Below are 21,917 nucleotides of genomic sequence, written 5' to 3'. Positions count from 1 at the left end.
CAGCCATGTTTTCTTATGTTATATATATATACAGAAACCCTATCATTTGTGGATGCCTATATCATCATGCTAATGACATGCTATATACGTATGATTGATCATTCATCTTAAGTATTATTCCACCCAGTATCTACAGAGAGAGAGAGGAATCTGGTCTATTTTACATGAGAGCAAATTTAATTGGTGCATCCTGGTAAATAGATGAATTATTTGGATGATGAAGCAATGACCTGTATACATGCTGGGGATTTAGAAATACTAGCCACCCCTTGGGTAGCTTACAGTATGAAACAAGTTAGTCAAAATAAGACCCGATGATAGGATTTGTTTGTTAACAAGGTCATTATAACGACCATAAAATTTACGAAACGCCTAGAATGTTGAAATTCCTGAACATCAACTTATTAGTGAGTAGCATGTTTCGCTTTAAAAATTTATTGTACTCAGAGCAAGCTCTTCTCTTGAATAGTTACAGTCAATCATGAATTTCTATATCATAATGTCTTCAAAATGTCCATCTGATATTTTCAATTAATACATACAAGGTTAACTCAGTCTTTTTATACCCTTTAGAATATTGCCAAAAGACAACCAGTGAAGGAGGATTGACTCTCAATTAACACATTGGACCAATTCTCGGTTTGTATCCAGACATGATTCCCCGCCTGCGCCTCCATGATTACCGTTTTAGATCCTGTATTATGATAACCATTCCCATTCTCTCCTGAATAAAGGAAGAAGCCCTCTCTGGCATCATTAACTCTCAGTGAAGTACCACAGCTATTACTTCCGGTGGTAAAACAAGACATCGTCCACTGAAACATATAGATTCCATGGACAGGTGCAACAAAAATTCCATCCGACGGGTTGTAGTGACTCCCTAAATTGGTGATAACAGACGAGAATTTCAAAATGTATCCAGGGCTTACTCCGCCAATATTAGAACCACGATATGCGTAAAAAGCCACCAGTGTTTTGTTAAATCCAGGGATTCCAAACCCTGAAAATCATGAAAATATTATGAATTATTTCCTTTAGCAGAGCGCAACCTGTACTTAGTTATTGTAAACTTCTTATAAATTTGCACTAAAACATTACATATTCGATCCTTTATTAGAGGAATGGTTCATTCTTTAAAAGGAAATTAGCTTGCCACATTGTGAATGCGTTCGGTTCAGCATATCAGGGATATCCACAAGGCGTTTTATCATCTCGACCCGCTCATTATCGGCGGCAATCGTGATTAAATTTCAGTGCTACATTTTAATACTAGTAGGTGAGTAGTCACCGTGGCTTTCGTCGCCGCGCTCCAGACAGAGAGAAGGATTTTGCTTTTGCTTTTTGCTTTTTGTGATCCCACACAGCCAGCCCTTGAGAATGGAAGTAAGACACAGTTATTTGGGCATTAGTTAGATTAGAGGATCGTTTATCTATGATACACATTTAATGAAATTAGTTTTATTTATAAAGCACATTTTACAACATGCAGTTCTGTGTAGAGTTGCGCTAGGATTCCATTGGCATCGAAAGCAAGTTTTTTATTATTTGCCTAAATGGCTGAGCGGTCTAACGTGCTCTTTTTATACTGCCAGGAAGTTGATATCCTTGTACAAATGTGAATTTCTTTGTGCTTTCTTTTTTTTTCTTCACTTAGGGCAGACAATTGTTGTAAAATGTGTTTTATGTATATGCATGCACATTCCTGACGATGGAGCCTAATACATGTATGATTTTTTTTTAATATTTATGTGACTGTCTTTTGAAGTGTGAGAACAATTAATATATCAGTTGTAGTCCTGATATAAATCATAAATCAAAGGTAGTTCTTTAATTTTTGTTTATATTTAGACCTGGTCTTAAGTGCAAACTGGCTGAGTTTCAAAAACTTCTGAAAATTAAAATATCCGATATTAATAAAAAGTAAACGCTACATGTATTTCAGTAAAAACAATACATTATTTGTTAAATCTCGTTGAAACATAAAAAGTTATAGCCAATCAAGAGGGCACAACCGATATCAATTGATTGACTTTAACATGACTATGGATGTTTTCTATGATAATTCAAGTCTTCTTATAAAATTTTTAGATTTAGAAAGTACATGCTATGATAAGAAAATCTAATTGTGAGTGTGAGAAGGACATCCCCTTTATGGCAATTGGTCTGGCTTTTTTTGGGGGGGGGGGGGGGTATCTCTTTCAACGGTAAAGTACTTATCATTCAGAACTTGTCATCCCCGCTACAAAATGTCTTGATTCTGATTATTGAACAATAAACAGAGGTCATAGTAAGGTCCCAAAGTTTGATTTTTTTTTAAGTATAAAATGCATGAAATAAATGAAATTAGATTTTTAGGGGTTTTTTTTACCAAAATGCAAAAAGGTTTCTTGATCTCTCTGCAATTTAAAATAATTATGGCGCCTTAACCCAACTTTAAGTCATTTGCATATTTCATTTTACCCGAAATCACATTCAAAATATACAAATATTTACTTCTGAAAAGAAAACCATACCAATAATGCTTAAACTCAAAAGGGGGGGGGGGGGGGGGGGGTCTGCATCTTTCCAAGTCAATTGTTATTCATAGTAAAATTACATCACGGTTTGAGACCCGCCTTCTGAGTTGAATTTATGTTGGATTCATATCCGACTTCCAATATTATCTCGCATTCTCTTTTTGATTCGCTTACTCTGATTGGTCAATACTTGTAGCAGAGGTCAGTAGAGTTCAAAATGTGTAATCTCACTAGACGGTGCGATAGTAATTGTCAAAGTCAGTCTATTCGGCCAAGGATTTATGTTGAGCGGAGTGGATCAGAAACCATTAACTAGGGAAGATGAGGGGTCTGCAAAACAATACAAATCATAGTCATCTGTCCCATCTTGTAGATGATGCTAATTAAGGGGAAAGGTTTATTACAATTTCAACAGTGAAATACATGTACTGTGATTTATCTTTATTGAATAAAAGTGATTTTCTCTAACAATGTGAAAGGATACCAAAGTGATATTCTCTCACATTGTGAAAGGGTATCAAATTAAGTAAAAAAAAATAATTTCTGACCTATAATAAGATAGATATAGTAACTAAACCGTCTTGATAGAATCTAAAACTGCCAATTTCTTCCCAAATATGTTGCTAAAATCCATGTTACAACGTTTTAAATCTAACAATTGCTTAGTTATGACGTCTCAACTGCTCAACTATGACATCACCGTCTGAGATAAGAAAGACAGAGGCAGAGGGAAAATCAAAGAAATGTAATAAACAAAAAATTCAATGTTTTGTAGTTGGATATGAAATTTATTTCACTCGTGAGACAGGATTTTTTTTATATTTTCACTCGTACTTATAGCACTAGTAAAATATTTTTTTTAAAAATTCTACCCCACTCGTGAAATAAATTCCATATCCAACTACAAAACATTGAATATCCTCTATTTATCATGGATATTAATATGATGTTTTCATACAAAATGAGAATTGGTCACTTATTTTTATTGTTTTTCTTACACGGGTTCCACCCTGGGGATAAATATTGTTCGGTACCCTAGTATATAACTCCCAGCTATGGCCAAATAAAATTATGAAACTTTAGAAATGAAATATATGGAGATAACGAACAGTATTCAAGCTCAAATGTCCATTAAACAATACAAAATAGGAGCAGAGCAAACACAGACCTCCAAAACATCAGAGGTGGGATCAGGTGCCATGGAGGAGTGAGCATCCCCTGCCGACCGGTCACACCCGCCGTGTGCTTCTTGTCATGATCGGGAAATAACGGAAAATCCGTCGACAATTCAGCGTGTAAATAATGGCCTAACAATTGGTATGAAAAACGTCAGTCAGCATTTGACTCAATGATAAATTGTATTTGCTAACAGGTCATTGTATCAACAATAGAATTTACGAAATGATGACTTTAAACGAGACTGCTGATATTCTTGTTTCATCATTTTGTTTGTCAATAACTTACCTCGTTTTAGAAATTATACATACGTAGAGCATGCTCTTGCGTATCGAATCAACTGAGAGATACACTGTATAAACCCCGTATGCAGTTGATGAAGGTATATTGCTGCATAAGTAAGGGAAGTTGACGATTGAAAAGTTAAAGTCATCACGTTTATCATAAAGCTTGGTTGATAGATTACCATTAACGTCTTTTTCAAGTAAAATATCCAAATATGAAACAAATTTGTCGGACTCTGTGGTATCTTTTGTCTCAAGCTCACCGGGATATATCGTATCGACATAACAATTGAAATAACAATTGTTAATTGATAATACCTCGTCGATATATCTAAATGTCGAGTTGAAGGCCACAGCAAGTGTTTTCTTCTTTTCACGTACAAGATTTTGGACAAATTCTTCTTCATATGAATACAAAAAGGTCTGCTAATAACGAGGCGCAATTGGTACCCATTACGTCGCGGGTACGAATTCCACCGTGGGACGTGGAGACCGGTCCTTCGGATGAGACCGTATAAACCGAGGTCCCGTGTCGCAGTAGCTCAATGGTCGTAAGTGCTGAGCATAGGACAAAATTTGCAGTTCTTCACCGGCAAGTGGCGGCGTCTCCATATGAGTGAAAAATTCTCGAGAGGAACGTTAAACAACATACAAACAAACAAACAAACAATTGGTACCCATGGGAATTCCAATAGATTGTTGGAAGACCTGGTCTCCAAAAACCACATAGATATTGTCAATCAGAAACTCAATCATCTTTTTTATGTCAACTTCAGAGTACTTGTGTGTACAATCAGAATGTTTTTTAACAAAATAATTTTGCAAATGTCCAATGACAAGGTAAGTAAATTTACGAGTTCCATTTTTATTGAAAAAACAGCTGTCAATGATATCAAATAGCCTGGACTTCAATTTATTGTGGGGAATGGTTGTGTATAAAGTTGAAAAGTCGTAAGTTTTTAAGCTGTTGATCTTGGTAAAATCTTGTGATTTCAAATTTTCCAAAAGTTCCTTGGAATTTTTAAGTATCCACATCTGATTAACACTACTTCTCGAATATATTGTTGCACAGTACTCTTGAAGTTTCTCCTTCACTATTGTTAATATCTTAGTGAGGAGTAAAGAAAGAGGCTTGGTTGAACATTTACTGGAACCCGCTATGTATCTTTGTTTGTAAGGATTTTTATGAAGTTTCGGAATCCAATATAGATATGGTAATTCAAATTTATTTTGATTGTTTGGAATATTAAAAATATTCAAAACTGACATATGATTTTGAAGAATTTCTTCCTTGGAAAGGGAACTATGAGTATAAGTTAGATTACCACTTGTAGAATTAAATCCAAGTTCCTCTAAAATACATTTAATATAATGAGCCTTACAAACAAAGACAATGTTGTTACCTGCTTTGTCAGCAGGGACCAGTACGTACTGATCATGTAATCTGTCGAATTCTATTTTCACTTCTGGATTATTAAATACAGATGGATAGATGGTTCTCATATTGCCCCTCAATCTTTTAATGCGCGATTTTAACACAGATCTGATACATTTAATCCATTCTGACAAAGTGTCAAGGTCTTCTTTTTCATATCTGGCCCATCGCCTGGCGTAATCCTCAAAGTCAACCGATGCTCACCCGCCACTCTCGAAGTGCATAATGCCTCATCGTTTTCTATTGAGGGGGTGTTTTTATTTTGAACAAAAAGCAAAAGGAAATAATGATTATTATTCTTCCATAATCACGATCGTTTAACGTAACTTTTTCTATAGATGAATAATCGCATGTCTGACGTTTTCTACTAATTCTTAAGCTATTATTTATACACTGAACTGTTTACGGATTTCTCCGTTATTTCCCGATCATGACAAGGAGCACACGGCGGGTGTGACGGTCGGCAGGGGATGCTCACTGCTCCATAGCACCCGATCCCAACTCAAAATTTTGAGGTCCGTGTTTGCTCTGCTTCAAAATTGAATCGTTTCATTGAACTTTCGAGATTGAATACTGTTCGTTATTTTCATATTTAATTGTAATATTTTATCACAAAAACACAAAAAAGAAAAAAAAATCGGTGAGAAATTCAGTAGAGAAGAGAAAAGATAATCATATGCTCATATAAAGATCACAAGAGGAAGAGCAAACCTACAACTATACTAAGGTTTAATGTATCTACATGTAAAAATTAACTCTAAAGACTTTTTTAGCTCACCTGAGCTGAAAGCTCAAGTGAGCTTTTCTGATCACCCGTTGTCCATCGTCTGTCCGTCCTTCCATCTGTCCGTCCGTCTGTAAACTTTTCACATTTTCAACTTCTTCTCAAGAACCACTGGGCCAAATTTAACCAAACTTGGTACAAAGTATCCTTGGGTGAACGGGAGTGTAAATTTGTAAAATAAAGGGCCAAGTCCCCTTACAAGGGGAGATAATCAAGAAAAGACAAAAAACAAGAACCACTGGGCCAGAAAAGCTGAAACTTATGTGGAAGCATCTTGGGATAGTGTAGATTCTAAATTGTTAAAATTATGACCCCCGGGGATAGGGCGGGGCCACAATAGGGAATCCAAGTTTTACATTGAAATACATAAGAAAAATATTTAAAAATCTTCTTCTCAAGAACTACTAGGCCAGAAAAGCTGAAACTTATATGGAGGCATCCTGGGGTAGGTAGTGTAGATTAGAAATTGTTCAAATCATGACCCCCGGGGTAGGGCGGGGCCACAGTAGGGAATCCAAGTTTTACATTGAAGTATATAAGAAAAATCTTTACACATCTTCTTCTTAAGAATCACTGGGCCAGAAAAGCTGAAACTTATATGGAAGCATCCTGAGGTAGTGTAGATTCTAAATTGTTCAAATCATGACCTCCGGGGGTAGGGCGGGGCCATAATAGGGAATCCAAGTTTTACATTGAAATATAAAGGAAAAATCTTTAAAAATCTTCTTCTAAAGAACCACTGGGCCAGAAAAGCTGAAACCTATTTGGAAGCATCCTGGGGTAGTGTAGATTACAAATTGTTCAAATCATGACCCCCGGGGGTAGGGTGGGGCCACAATAGGGAATCCAAGTTTTACATTGAAATATATAAGAAAAAACTTAAAAAATCTTCTTCTCAAGAACAACTTGGCCAGAAAAACTGAAACTTATATGGAAGCATCCTGGGGTAGTGTTGATTCTAAATTATTCAAATCATGACCCCTGGGGGTAGGGCGGAGCCTCAATAGGGAATCCAAGTTTAACATTGAAATATATAGGAAAAATCTTTTAAAATCTTCTTCTCAAGAACCACTGGGCCAGAAAAGCTGAAACTTAAGTGGAAGCATCCATTGTTCAAATCATGACCCCCGGGGGTAGGGCGGGACACAATAGGGAATCCAAGTTTTACATTGAAATATATAAGAAAAATCTTTAAAAATCTTCTTTTCAAGAACCACTGGACCAATAAAGCTGAAACTTATTTGGAAGCATCCTGAGGTAGTGTAGATTCTAAATTATTCAAATCATGACCCCCGGGGATAGGGCGGGGCCACAATAGGTATATCAAAAGGGGGAAATCTGGTAAAGAGCAGCATGGCCAAAGCTATTCAGGTGAGCGATGTGGCCCAATGGGCCTCTTGTTTAATTACCCAGATTTTTCTTTCAAGGTCAAATTAGATACACATGTATGTGCTCATACAGTATGGCAGATTACCTCCAACTGGAATCCTTATGGTGCCGATATTCTTAAAATCCGCGTGATCATTCCCTGTAAGTTTTCCTACAGCTCTTTCTAGCAAGGTCACTCTGCTCTGAAGGTCAGTCATTATCTTCTGATCCGAGGAGTTGGTTGTATTCTGACCACATACAACAGTGATTAGTAGAAAGATAAAGAAATGGTGTGTGTACATCGTGGACACTGACACGGTTGAAGTGAGATTAAGAAAGAAGATTTTTAGTACATCTTATTTAAACATTTATGTAAGAATGTGATAATGCAGGAACAATTTTCGATAATCTCCTGGGTTTTTTTCTTATTAAGTCATTTAAAGTATATTATAGAAGTAAGAGATAGCCTCTTTTCTCTTTGACTTTTCATTGGTTTCTATTCAAGACCTTAAGAGGTTGCTCTTATCTTTTGAATTCTCTTTTATAGCATAGTATGTCAAGTGTTTGGACGCTGAGCAAATATTAATATTTTACAATAATGGCAATCTTTGTACCATGTTTGTCTTTTGATCTGTAAACTCAACTATAATTGTCCAATTAAATGTATTTCAATAGAGTACGGTGGCATATTTCTGCCCTCTACATGCAAAATTAATTATGTTAACATAAGAAGAAAGTATGTCAATATCCATGATAATTATGTCTTCATGCATAATAATTACGTTGACATGCAAGTTACCATTTTTTTTTTTTTAGAGAATCTAATTTTCATGTTGTTAAACTTACTTACTAACGCCAGTATGCGACATCATAAAGCAAGATGAAAGAGAATTTCGGTGATATGCGTGCTAGATATTTATGAAAACGTACGACTTATATTTATGTTAACATGCAACATAATTATGTAGACATGCGACTTATTTATGTCACCATGCGACTTATTTATATTAACATGCGAGTCATATTTTACATGCAAGATATTTATAATGCCAACGTGCAAGATAATAAGTTGTATGTCAACATACATATCTTGCATGTTGACATAATTAACTCGCATGTTAACATGATATTGACATAAAAAGAGTGCATGTCTAAACAATTATTTTGGATGTTAACATAAATTAGTCGCATGTCAATATAATTCTATTGTATCTTGCTTGCATGGCGTCATATAATGGCGTTTGTAAGTAAATCTACTTACATTAAAATTAGATTCTCTACAGAGATTGGCAACTAGCATGTCAACATAATTATTTGACATAAATAAGTCGCATGTCTACATATTTATGTTGCAATGTTAACATAATTTATTTTGCATGTAGGGGGCAGAAATATGCCTCAGAATTTTTTTTCTTTGAGGTAAATACTGTAACGAAACCGAGGGTATAAGGTTATTACTTAATCAGTTAATCGTGGGCCGCTGTTGGTTACTGGTAACTGGTCAAGGTTGAAATGGTTATCCACAAAGTTTATATACAATCGGAATAATGACCAATTTTTGGTCCACTGAATAATTGGTGAAATGACCAATTTTTAGTTCACTATAATATCTGCACTAGAACCGTGACGAATAACACGTTGTAAAGTTTATGATATTTATTAAGACGATCAAATGGTTCAATTATAAGCACAATGATAAACTTGATTGGTACAACGTTATTTGGTTAATACAAAGATGACGAACCAATGGTCAATCCAGGACGTTTCTACTCTAAATGACTCTTCACTAATGATTTCGTATACATAGACTTGGTACTGTTTGTACATACCACTGTCTTACACCCGAAGTATACGGAGTCGCAACCCAATGCAGACTGACTTCTAAACACAAAACAGCTGTCTTTTATAGACAAAAGTTGTTATGATGACGTATAAACGTCAGATACCAATAACGTCACAATCAATATCTAATTTGTAAGTTAGCGGGTTTTGACCACTAAAATTACTTAATAACGTTGTACCTATATAGAACATATACAACATAACGCTTTGTAATCACAATACATAAATCAAATTGATAAAGTTCAAATAATAAATCATTGTTCAATTCTTTCGTTCATTGTTCATTGACAAATATTTTAGTAGTTTATACACATCGGGTTCAGGGTCCGTGTATTCGGAACTTGTCAACAACAGTTAATCCGAATTTCACAGGTAAACTTATCGGAATGTAACAATACCCCCCTCTTAAGTCGAAACGTCCTCGTTTCGGGGTGCTTAGTCAATCAAGAATTTTTTTTTTATATCTTTTAGAGATGCACGTTACAGAGATAGATTCTCGTCTGCTTCACAACGGAACAGCTTCATCTGGTCATGATGCACATATTTTGGTTTCTCGGCTTTAGACTTTTTCACTTTGTATATCAAATCGGACACAGCACGTAACACTACATAGGGTCCATTCCAATGAACCTGAAGTTTGGGACATCTTCCTTTGGTCCTTGATTTTGATGCAATTCACACATGTTGTCCTGGGGTGTATTGAATCTGGTTTGCCTTGGTGTCATATTTTCGTTTCTGGTTCTCGTTCGCGAGTATCATTTTTCTCCTGGCTTTCTCGTGGATGTCTTCTAAGTTGGTTTTCATCTCGTCAACGAACTGGTGGTAGCTTTCATGACAAGTTTCCCTTGGATTGTGCCCATACACAAGGTCAACAGGTAGCTTTAACTCTCTACCAAAATTTAATTTTGCCGGACTGTATCCTGTAGTCTCATGAACTGACGATCGGTAGGCAAGCATTAGTAATGGTAAAACTTCATCCCAATTCTTTTGGTTAGGTTGTATATACTTGCTTATCATATCTTCTAGCGTTCGGTTGAATCTCTCTACTAGGCCATCACTCTTTGGATTGAATGGGGTTGTTCTTGTTTTCTCTATTTGTAACATCTTGCACAAGTCTTGAAATAATGTCGACTCAAACTGTCTGCCTTGGTCAGTATGAACCTGGAGCGGGACTCCATACCTTGTGATAAATTCATCTACGAATACCTTTGCAATTGTTATTGCCTCTTGGTTTTTGACAGGATAAGCTTCTATCCATCGGGTGAAATAATCCGAAATGATAACAACATACTTGTTACCCTTCTCAGTCCGTGGTAAAGGACCAAGGATGTCAATGGCCACTCGTTCCAGTGGTTCTCCAACTAAATACTGACCCAGTTTTCCTCTGGCTGCCCTTGGTGGATTCTTCCTTGCTTCACAAACGGTACAACCTCTGATATGTTTCTCAACATCGTTTTTGTAAGATGCCCAGTAGAACCTTTCTCTTATTTTCTCGGTAGTTTTGGATATTCCCAAATGTCCACCCGTAGGGTTGTCATGTACCAACTTAAGTATTTCGTTAACACATGCTTTTGGTACCACCATCTGGTAAAAGATTTGTTCATTTTCTTCCCATGTCCTGAAGAGTACTCCATTTCTTAATATCAGCCGGTTCCATTGTGACTAATATGTCTTAAGCTCTGTTGGTTCCTTTGCTATTATCTGCCATGTTGGTCTGTTGTCCTCTGTCTTCCACTTTATTATTTTGACTAATATTGGATCTGAATTCTGCTCCTTTTGTAGGTCTTCTTTCGTCTTTGTCATGTACCAATTTTGAGCATCGATATGGTCTTCTTTTAATTTCAATACAAGATTATGGTCCTCTTTGGTCTGGTCGTTTGTCTCCTTCTTGTCACAGTAGTTACAAGGTGCACATGGTCGACGGCTCAGTCCATCACTATTAACATGTTGTTTTCCTGGTCTATGTATGATTTTGAAGTTGTATGTCTGTAGAACTTCAAGCCAACGAGCTACTTGTCCCTCTGGATTTTTGAAGTTTAGGAGCCATGTTAATGCTCCATGGTCCGTTCTTACTAGAAAGCTTTTTCCATAAAGATAATGGTGATAATGCTTTATTGAACTCACAACAGCCAAGAGTTCTCGTCTGGTTACACATTGATTCCTTTCTGGTTTACTGAATGCCTTGCTAAAGTACGCAATAGGTCTTTCTATGCCATCCTCTATCTGGGATAGAACTCCACCCATGGCGAATGCACTAGCGTCGGTGTCCAATACAAAAGGTAAGCTAAGGTCTGGGTATCGTAAGATAGGTGCTGAAGTAAGTGCCGTCTTTAGGTTGTGAAATACTTGGTCATGTTGAGGAGTCCAATTGAATTTCTCTGCTTTTTCTGTAAGTTTGTGGAGAGGTCGAGCTATATCTGTGAATCCTTTAATAAATCTTCGATAATAAGAACACGTTCCTAGGAAACTTCTTACATCTGTTATTGATTTTGGTATGGGCCACTCTTTAACAGCCCTTACTTTACTTGGACAGGTAGATATTCCTTCTTGACTCACTATATGACCAAGGAAGGCAACTTGGTTTTTGAAGAAGTCACACTTCTTGGGTGAAACCTTCAATCCTGCATTCTGTAATCGTTGTAGTACAGCATCTAGATGGTTAACATGACTGTTGAAATCTTTAGAGTATACTATAATGTCATCTATATAAAGTAAACAAATTTCGAAGTTCAGACCAGCTAAAACGTTCTCCATTAGTCTCTCAAATGTGGCGGCTGCGTTGCATAGGCCAAATGGCATGACCTTAAATTGGTAGAACCCATGTGTTGTAACGAATGCCGTCTTGTCTTTGTCTGCAGGGTCCATCATAACCTGCCAGTAACCGCTTGCCAAGTCTAGACAACTGAACCATTTCGATCCTCTCAAGGCGTCTAACGAGTCATCTATTCTCGGAAGAGGGTACGAATCTTTGCGCGATACCTCATTCAGCTTGCGGTAATCAATACAGAATCGAATGCTACCATCCTTCTTGGTCACCAAAACGATTGGTGCACTCCAGGCACTAGATGATGGTTCTATTATCCCTGCATTGAGCATTCTCTGTACTTCTTTCTTTGCTGCTTCTTTCTTGTGAAGGGGTATTCGTCTAGGCTGCTGCTTAACCGGTCTCGCATCTCCTGTGTCAATTTTGTGTGACACAACATTGGTCTTCCCTAGGTCGGTCTTCGATTTAGCGAACACACTAAGGTGTTTTTGTAGAAGGTCAAATACTGTTTCTTGTTGTTCAGAGGTCAGGTGCTTGATACATGAGTCCCATAGAGGTTTCATATAGGTCGTGAAATTTGTATCTACGGTTGGTTCATCATTGCTGATATTCTTGGTTTGTAATTTGTCGTTTGGTCCTAGTTCGGCTATGGTTGCAGAGGTATCTTTGTACACTTTTAGTTCTTGGTCACTAGCATTCATGACTCGGATTGGTACTTTACCATCTTTAGGTTTCACTAGACATCTGGCGACCATTAATCCTGATTGTTGGAGGTCATGTTTCGTTCCGTCTATGAGGAGTTCTCTGTCATTTAAATTTGGGTCAACTTTTCCCTCAATTATCATCTCACTTCTAGGGGGTATAGATAAAGTCTCTTGTATGGAAATTTTGAATACAGAATTTTGTTCACTAACAAGATCACATGGTAACTTCTTGTTTCCCAAAGTAAGAGTTCCCTCGCCCAAGTGTAATTGACAGTTATGTTCTTTAAGTAAGTCAAAGCCCAAGATCATTTGTGCCTCAATGTCGGCGACGACCACTCTATGTTGTATAATTTCTCCATTGATACCAAACTGAAGTATAGTTTGACCTTCTGGTACCACTAGTTCACCGTTTGCCATTCGTAAGTTGTTATGGTTTGGCGTTAAATTAGGTCTTACACTTCTATCTATTTCGTAGTATTTCTTTGGGTGAATAACTGTGATAGCTGAACCAGTGTCAATAATACAGTTAATTTTCATATTGTACACAATCACATCAATTGTTAACGAATTATTATTTGAACCATTTATTTCTAAAACATGTGGCCCTTTCTGTTGTGTAGTTGACGTTAGGCCGCCGACGTCAACTACTGTGCGTTTTCCTGGTTCTCAGGTTCTCTGGTTTTCACGTTTTTCGTGTAATCTGGTTTTCTTTGATTTTTGTATTTTTCATCTTTGAGATGTCGTTGTAGTAATCTGCATTCACTTTTGATGTGACCATCTTTCTTACAGTAGAAACAGGGACCCTTCTTATAAAACTTCTTATCTGCATTTCGGTTGATCATAGCTACTTGATCTGTTTCGTAATTATTTTTGTTGGTATACGCTGGTTCCTCTCTCTGCATACGCACTGTAACTTTACTTCGTTTCCCCCGTGCTTGTTGAAAGGCCTCATATTCCAATGCCAGTCGCACTGCATCTTCTCGGTTTTTAGGTCTTCCTTGAAATACTGCCCATTCCAATTCTTGGTCATTTAAACTTTCGATGAACGAATCTTTGGTTATTTGGTCACGGAAATCTAGAGGTGCATTTGGATATGACATCCTTACAAGTCGTTTTATGTCATGCATTAATTCTGTGATAGTTTCGTTTCTCTTCCTTATTCGACTCTTAAGTTGTGCTTTGTGAATCTCTGTTTGCTTTTCTGGGTCAAATCTCGCTGTAAGTGCGGAAACAAGGTGGCGAAAATTATATCGATATTCTGGTCGTAGATCACTCAACACGCTTAATGCCGGGCCGCGTAGACTGTTAGCCAACTCTAATGCCTTTGTTTCCACATCCCAGTAGTTTAATTGGGCGATCATGTCAAAATGAACTATGTAGTCGTTCCAGTTCATGGCACCATCAAATGTTGCTGGTTTTCTCCCTTTTGGTTCTGGTGTTCGCCTGAATCTGTGGTCATGGACTTGTCTTGTGTGACCATAATTTGGTACATCGTACTCAAAGCTGCGCATGGTCGGCTGAAATTCGTTGGTTCTAGCGTTGTTAGTAAAGCTGCGTGATACCATCGGGTTTGCATGGTTTGTCCAACTTGTTCTTGAATCTTCATAATTACGAGATTCGTCATATGAATTTTGTAGAGATGTATATCTATGTGGTCGATGTTCGTTCCGTATTTGGTCCTCTTCAGACGTGGTATTGGTACAGAATCGCACACTGTTTTGGTCTATATGTTGGCTGTCAGCACATGTTGGTCTCACTTGATTTTGTAATAAATTTATTTGTGACTTCAAATATTTTTATTCATTTAGAATTGTGTGTAAACTGTCTTGTGTACATGAACTTACTCCGCCGCCATCTCCTATTTGGTCGTTGTTATCAACCCGCAAAAGCACTTCTCTGCTTGGAGTACCTTCGATAAATTGATGTTCTTGTGGTCCTGAAATGTGGTCATTTTCCTCCATAACTTCGTCGTTCCTCGACATCATTATTTATTTTTTTTTTAAGTGTCACAATTTTCTTAAACAGCGTATCCCACCGCTGCCACCAATGTAACGAAACCGAGGGTATAAGGTTATTACTTAATCAGTTAATCGTGGGCCGTTGTTGGTTACTGGTAACTGGTCAAGGTTGAAATGGTTATCCACAAAGTTTATATACAATCGGAATAATGACCAATTTTTGGTCCACTGAATAATTGGTGAAATGACCAATTTTTAGTTCACTATAATATCTGCACTAGAACCGTGACGAATAACACGTTGTAAAGTTTATGATATTTATTAAGACGATCAAATGGTTCAATTATAAGCACAATGATAAACTTGATTGGTACAACGTTATTTGGTTAATACAAAGATGACGAACCAATGGTCAATCCAGGACGTTTCTACTCTAAATGACTCTTCACTAATGATTTCGTATACATAGTCTTGGTACTGTTTGTACATACCACTGTCTTACACCCGAAGTATACGGAGTCGCAACCCAATGCAGACTGACTTCTAAACACAAAACAGCTGTCTTTTATAGACAAAAGTTGTTATGATGACGTATAAACGTCAGATACCAATAACGTCACAATCAATATCTAATTTGTAAGTTAGCGGGTTTTGACCACTAAAATTACTTAATAACGTTGTACCTATATAGAACATATACAACATAACGCTTTGTAATTACAATACATAAATCAAATTGATAAAGTTCAAATAATAAATCATTGTTCAATTCTTTCGTTCATTGTTCATTGACAAATATTTTAGTAGTTTATACACATCGGGTTCAGGGTCCGTGTATTCGGAACTTGTCAACAACAGTTAATCCGAATTTCACAGGTAAACTTATCGGAACGTAACAATACAATAACATGTGTTTAATAAAAAAAAAAAACTTGAACTCGACATCTTATGCACGAAAATTTTGTTGTACAATTGCCAGTGAATTCGAAACGAAAGATACCACGTGCAAAGAGTCTGCAACATTTGTTGTTTTCTGACTTAGACTAACTATTAACTAAACTGTATATGACAAACTGGGTTAGTTCAGCTTTTCCTTCGTTAACATTCCTTGTACTTATGTTTCGGTACGCAAGACGATGCTCTGAGTTTGATCAATTTTAAAATCAAGGCAGGCTAATGACAAGTACGTGAATGTTACGGGTCTTTCAACTATGGCATGTCAAACTTTGCAATGTTCGATCTTTTCCATTTGTATTGTGTAACTCTCCATTTGTAGTGAATAAATTTTATTTGTATTGTATAATTTCTCATTTGTATTGTATATTTTTCTCATTTGTATTGTATAATCTTTTCTTTGTATTCTATATTTTCCATGTGCATTATATAATTTCTTATTTGTATGTGTTTGCGATTATTTTTCATTTGTATTGTATCCGATGATTGTTTATTTATTTCGTTACGAAGGATTTCATTGGTCAAATTTTAGTCTGTAAAGTGTTCAAAACAGGCGTACTTTGTCTGACATATTTCATTCCATTTGTACGTTTATTGTTTTTTACTTAATTTTACTACGGATTATTCTATCTATCTGATCAATACATAGGGCTCTTGGCGGGTGTGACCGGTCCACAGGATAAGGTTACTCCTGCTAGACACCCATGTGTTTTCATGGGTCAGTGTCTATGCCCTGTGCAAGCTTCACCCTAGCCAAAAAAAATACTATTCTTAACTATAGTATACAATTAATTACCCCTTTTGAGGTCAACATTGTGAAATAAGGACCCAAGTCCTGGTCCACGAGGTGACCTGACCTGACTGAGGCCGCGTAGTCGCCGAGGTCAGGTCAGGTCAGCGAGTGGGCCAGGTCGAGGGTCCTTATTTCACCATGTTGAACTCACAAGGGGTAATCAATTGTTTTATTATACCGATATAAGTTAAGACAATTTTTTTGTAGGTTTAATTGCTAAAATAATCAATTGTGTATTAGACCTACGAACTATTATTATCAGTGCTCCATCGGGATCGGGATTCGCTAGTGAAGTTGTTTAATTTTCGTCTGCAAATCTGTAAGTTTTTGCACCGCCGATTTATTAAAACACTGTGATTGTCAGTAACCTGCATTTTTATAGAATCACAAATACCATTCCCGAGTACAATGACAATCTGGTGCAGACTTTTACTGTACAAAAGAGTCAAGTCTGCATTCGTTGATTTTGACATAGTAACGAGAGATTCAATGAAAACAATAAATTTTTTGACACATCTAAAGGCCTATCGTATTCTGTATCATAAAAAGACTATACATATTTTTATAACGGCATTTTTTGTAATGAACAATTACTGAGTATTACCGTATGCATATATTTTTAATTTGAATGGAATTTAGATTAACATCATAACATCCAAACGTCATTTTTAGCGGTCATTATTTATAACGACCGGGTCATTATGCCCCACGTGCAATGATTCCTAGGTCATTATTGCTGTAAACGGTACTTTCTGGGGTCATTACTGAGTTTAAAAGCCTTCTAACAAGTCAACCAACTTTGAGTATTCTTAATAGAGGTATAATAATTTACTATAGTTACCTGTAGTTAACTATATACTATAGTAAACTATAGTATTAAACAATATAACAATATAACAATATAAGCTAGTCTGTAAATTTAAGTTAAGAGATACAACTACCACCCCCCCACCCCCCCCCACCCCCCAAAAAGGAAAATTAATGATAAGAAGGCATTAATTTATTGTGATGCCGCTTTCTATGGATCTTTTCTAATCTACAGTTAGAAATGTAATACTTATACTAAATCAAGTGAAAATTTTGATACACTGTAGTGAATACTTTGAATCTGTGATTTACTATAGTGAAAACTTTGATACTTTGATCTATTATAATGAAAACTATGATTTACTGTAGTTTGCTATAGTATTTTTGTTAGGGCATATTCTTTACTGGCTTTATTATATTGATCACGATATCTTCATTCTTTACATGAAGCTTTAGATATTACATTTGTGTACAGATTGTAATGCTTATATACACCAAATTCTACACAATGCCAAAAGAATGTAGATTGTTTTTAATATCTGGACTCAAGAAGGAAAGTCTTTTAAACTGTAGTGAAATAATGAAATCCATACTGTATAATGATGTTGCAATTGGAAATAGTGAATCAGATATATAGACAGGGCCTGTTATATTTGTGATTAACCTTAAGCCAACTAATTTTTAACATTTCAATCAGGTTTTGTAAACTTTCATGTATTGTTTTATTTTAAAATGTGACATAGGTCGAAAGGTAGATGGCCAATTAAGACGGGTCGAACAGATAGCAGATGAGCGGATCGCCCGAGCTAGCCCAGATCAGGGACATAGTCAGGCAATCAATAACTGGCGAAATGGACAGGAACAAATTCAAGAAGGCCAGCAGACCTAAAGGGACATTTGTGGTCGGTCCAACGGGCGCAAGAAAAGAGGAATCGGTTCATTATTCCGTGGCATTGCACGTCTCTTAGGTCGACGAGGTTTAAGACGTAAACATACTAGCATTAGACTCACAGGCACTGTGAGAAGAATAAGATGTTGATAAAGAGAGGAATGAGATGTTGAGTCTTACAACATGTCTAGAAGTTTATACATGAACATATAACAAACTCAATATTCCAGACTTTTGACTCTGATATGTTCTGTGAGACTCTTATATTGCAATCTTTATATATTTTCTTAACTCAAATATTTTCAATTATTACTATATCATTTTCATGTAAATAAGCATCTTCAAAATTAATTAACAATCACTATGAAGTGGGATTTGTTGTTGATTTTCAATAGAAATTAAAAAAAATTTAAGATATAACAGAGAATCATGATTATGTCTGTCTACTCATGCCTGAAAATTTTACTCCCCTTAGAGGTTCAATTTCTATTCACAATTAGATAATGGTATGGTATATGAATTTGCTCAGGTGAGTCTGTGGCCCACGGACTCTTATATAATAAATTCAGTACCAGTGTGAAATATCAGAATTTAATGAAGTAAATTCTGTTTAAAAATGAGTTTTGTGAAAGGTTTTTGTGTTAAAAAAAAGAAATTTTTTTTGGGGGGGGGGGGGTGTAAGTTTTGTTTATAATTGGAACTTGCAGAAATTCTTATGAACACAATGAATATAATTATTATAGTGTCTAGTGATTTCGATGATATTTAAAATATTTTAGATACCAACATGACAGCTTTCAAAAATGATATTAGAATTTGGGTGGGGAAAACCCTTTTTCAAAGCCATGCACACCCGATCAACGTTTCCCAAATCCACCCCACCCCCAATTTACCTCTTTTCCTGAATTGTGTGGAATACATTAGACAATATTATGCAAAAAATCGTATGTAATTGTATGTAATATAAATACATGAGCATATCTTTGGATATATAATTTCTGGTACTGCTTTTACTGTACTTATTGTATTGCATGTGGTCAGCTGGATAAGGAAACATGCTGTATTATTTTTTATGATGTCCGATCAGTAGAAATTCGTATAATATTTTAAATGGGTAATTTATCAACGCGAGTAAAAAGAACTGAATTTTAAAGGGTTAGATATATATATATTACTTGAAAAAGGGTCAAAAATTATTGGGTGCTATGTGCAAGTAACATAGTAGCACTACATTGAACTATGTCCATGGGGTATTCCCCATTCCCTAAAACCGGAAATACCGGAAATAATCAAATAACTTTAATTAAAATTGAAAGCCCCAAACCATCTTTTATCCTAAAACATTAAATGTATATGTGGTCATGACTCCCCCGGAGGATCATGAACAACTTAAACTGGAAATAATCTTACATTTCAAAAAAGTTTAACCCCCCTTTACCATACATGTTGTTCCTTGTGTCATTATGCATAGAAGTCATTCTCAAACCCACCCTTCAAACTGGAAATGCCCACATATGATCTGCGTCAAATCTACTCGACGTTACATTGACAACTCCACGGGTCAGCCCACCCTCCTAGAGTTAGAAATGAAAATCATTTTGTCCTGCCCCCTATTCTCAATTTCTTAATAATGGTATGTACATGAACAATCGGGAGGGGGGGGGGGGTTCTTTGGTCATAAATGTTAAAGAACCTTAAAATTTGATAATTTTAACCTTACGTTCTTCCCACTTGTCAACAATACTTATCCCAAAATATGAAAAGGCTACTGTAGATATGTAAGAGGAGTTCAGGGAACCAGGTTTTTGTAATAAACAAAGCGTCATATTTTAACACCCCCTCTCCCCTCCCCCATTTGGCCCCTAAGGTGAAAATGAAAATTTCGAAACCCTATTTGCACTTTTATATGATAGAACCAATCACATTCAAAATTATCAAATTATTTGAGTACTGCAGAAAAATGTAAGAGGAGTTCAGGGAACCAGGTTTTTCTAGAAATTGTCATTTTGTCCCCTAGGGTGAAAATGAAATCCCAAAAACCTTATCGCACATGTACAGGACACTCCCAATCATATTCCAAAATATGAATTGGCTACTGCAAAAAATGTAAAAGGAGCTCAAGGATCCAGATTTTTTTTACAGAAAAAAAATCTTTTTTACCCCCATTAAGCCCCCAGAGTGAAAATGAAAATTTCAGAATCTTTTTCTTTCCGATGTTTGTTTTTATCTCAGACGTGTACATACCGCGAATGAGATTAATGGTTAATTGCGGGATGAATTAATTCAATAAAGAAATAAAAACTACAGTTTGAAGGGGTTTTTTAAATTAATTTATGTTAAATGTAAATATTAAATGACGTTCATATAGTTTTAATTTCATTATAAAACTTTGAAAAACGACAGGTTATCCCTGATTTATCTTATTTTAAAAAACTGGAATTTTAATTCCGTGAAATATATTACTCTTTTCCGGAAGCCCTTTGAGACCAATTCAAAGAAAGAAATATTTTTTATTGCATTTAAACACACACCATTGCGTTTAATTGCAATAATCATTGCGTTTAAAAGCAAAAGATTGCGTTTAATCGCATAGTATATTGCGTTTAAACGCAGAACACTTTGCGTTTTATCGAAAAAGATTGCGATTAAACGCAATCTTAAGCGCTTAAACGCAATAATTTTGCGATTATACGCAATGCTCTTTGCGCTTAAATGCAATAATTTTTGCGTTTAAATACAATAATCTTTGCATTTAAACGCAATAATCCTTCCTTTTGAGGATTCTTTTTGCATTTAAATACAATGATTCTGTAGTTTCAAAATCACACACCAATTAGCCAAAACTTACAGTTACTAGGATCCGACACTTTGAAGAAGAACCGTTTGGTTCTGGTCTTTTTGCAAAAAATTCCAGTTTTTGAAAATTACAGTAAAACAATGACATCCTAACAACCAGTATATATTAAACGTATTAGAACCCAATACTTTTAATGAAGCCTTTGATCAATTGCTTACGTGTCACAACTAATTAAGAACCTATTAGTGGTATTAATAGCACATGTCAATTTGGCAGTACATGTACACATCGTTCAATCTGTCTTCATTTGATTTTGATCTCATACGATTCCATCACCTATGTTCTTGTGTTTATTGTATGCAACCACAGGAAGGGTTGTGAATATACATTTTAGTCTAAATACTTCATCATGTTGTACGTAATACTAACATTTTATCAGTCGTTTCCTGAACCCCTCTATACATGGAACACACTTTGTGACGCAACGTGGAGGATAGTTTTGTAACCATTTTTTCTTCGTTAATCTTTTATTTAAAAGATCCATTGTAATTGTTTGCAGAAATTGTTTCAAAGTAGAAAAAAATAACAAAAGAGAAAATGTGATTTGTGATTATCAGTAACTGACCAAAACCTCATTAAGAATATAGAAATCTAATAAGTTGAAGACATGTCTCGTTCTTAGGTTTTTTACAACCCGACATTTTCAATTAAATCAAATCTTAAATATCGTACACGCCAAATAAAATACATTTTCAGTGTATTGCTTTTGAATGCAAAATGATAATACAACACAAAATTATGAGAAAGCAAAATTAAGCAACTAGCAGCAAGGTTTTTTCCACAGAT

At 35.8% G+C, this 21,917-nt stretch overlaps 2 protein-coding genes across 2 annotated transcripts in view; one reads left to right on the top strand and one right to left on the bottom strand.

Annotated features, from left to right (window-relative positions):
• Positions 1–21,917, top strand: part of LOC133196748 (complement C1q-like protein 2) — a 140,199-nt gene that overhangs the window by 115,151 nt on the left and 3,131 nt on the right. The gene's annotated exons all lie outside the window — the stretch shown is intronic.
• LOC133196747 (complement C1q subcomponent subunit C-like) lies at positions 455–7,804 on the bottom strand. Its single transcript, XM_061332607.1, has 2 exons — positions 7,670–7,804; positions 455–1,000 (listed from the first exon to the last, which is right to left on the bottom strand). The coding sequence occupies exons 1-2, from the start codon at positions 7,779–7,781 to the stop codon at positions 570–572; spliced, it is 543 nt and encodes a 180-aa protein (XP_061188591.1). The 5' UTR covers positions 7,782–7,804; the 3' UTR covers positions 455–569.

Source organism: Saccostrea echinata, unplaced genomic scaffold, assembly GCF_033153115.1.
Source record: "Saccostrea echinata isolate AGI-Se365-2 ecotype Australia unplaced genomic scaffold, CSIRO_AGI_Sech_v1 ptg000030l, whole genome shotgun sequence".
Classification (NCBI taxonomy): Eukaryota; Metazoa; Mollusca; class Bivalvia; order Ostreida; family Ostreidae; genus Saccostrea; species Saccostrea echinata.
Note: the sequence above shows the minus strand (reverse complement) of the source record. Positions and strands in the feature narration are given on the sequence as shown.

Bases quoted from the DNA above. Each gene is read 5' to 3' on its own strand.
- LOC133196747 (XM_061332607.1), bottom strand. From the start codon at position 7,781: ATGACTGACCTTCAGAGCAGAGTGACCTTGCTAGAAAGAGCTGTAGGA. The intron at 1,001-7,669 runs GTAATCTGCCAT...CATGATTTTCAG, and splicing joins CATAAGGATTCCAGTTGGAG to GGTTTGGAATCCCTGGATTT.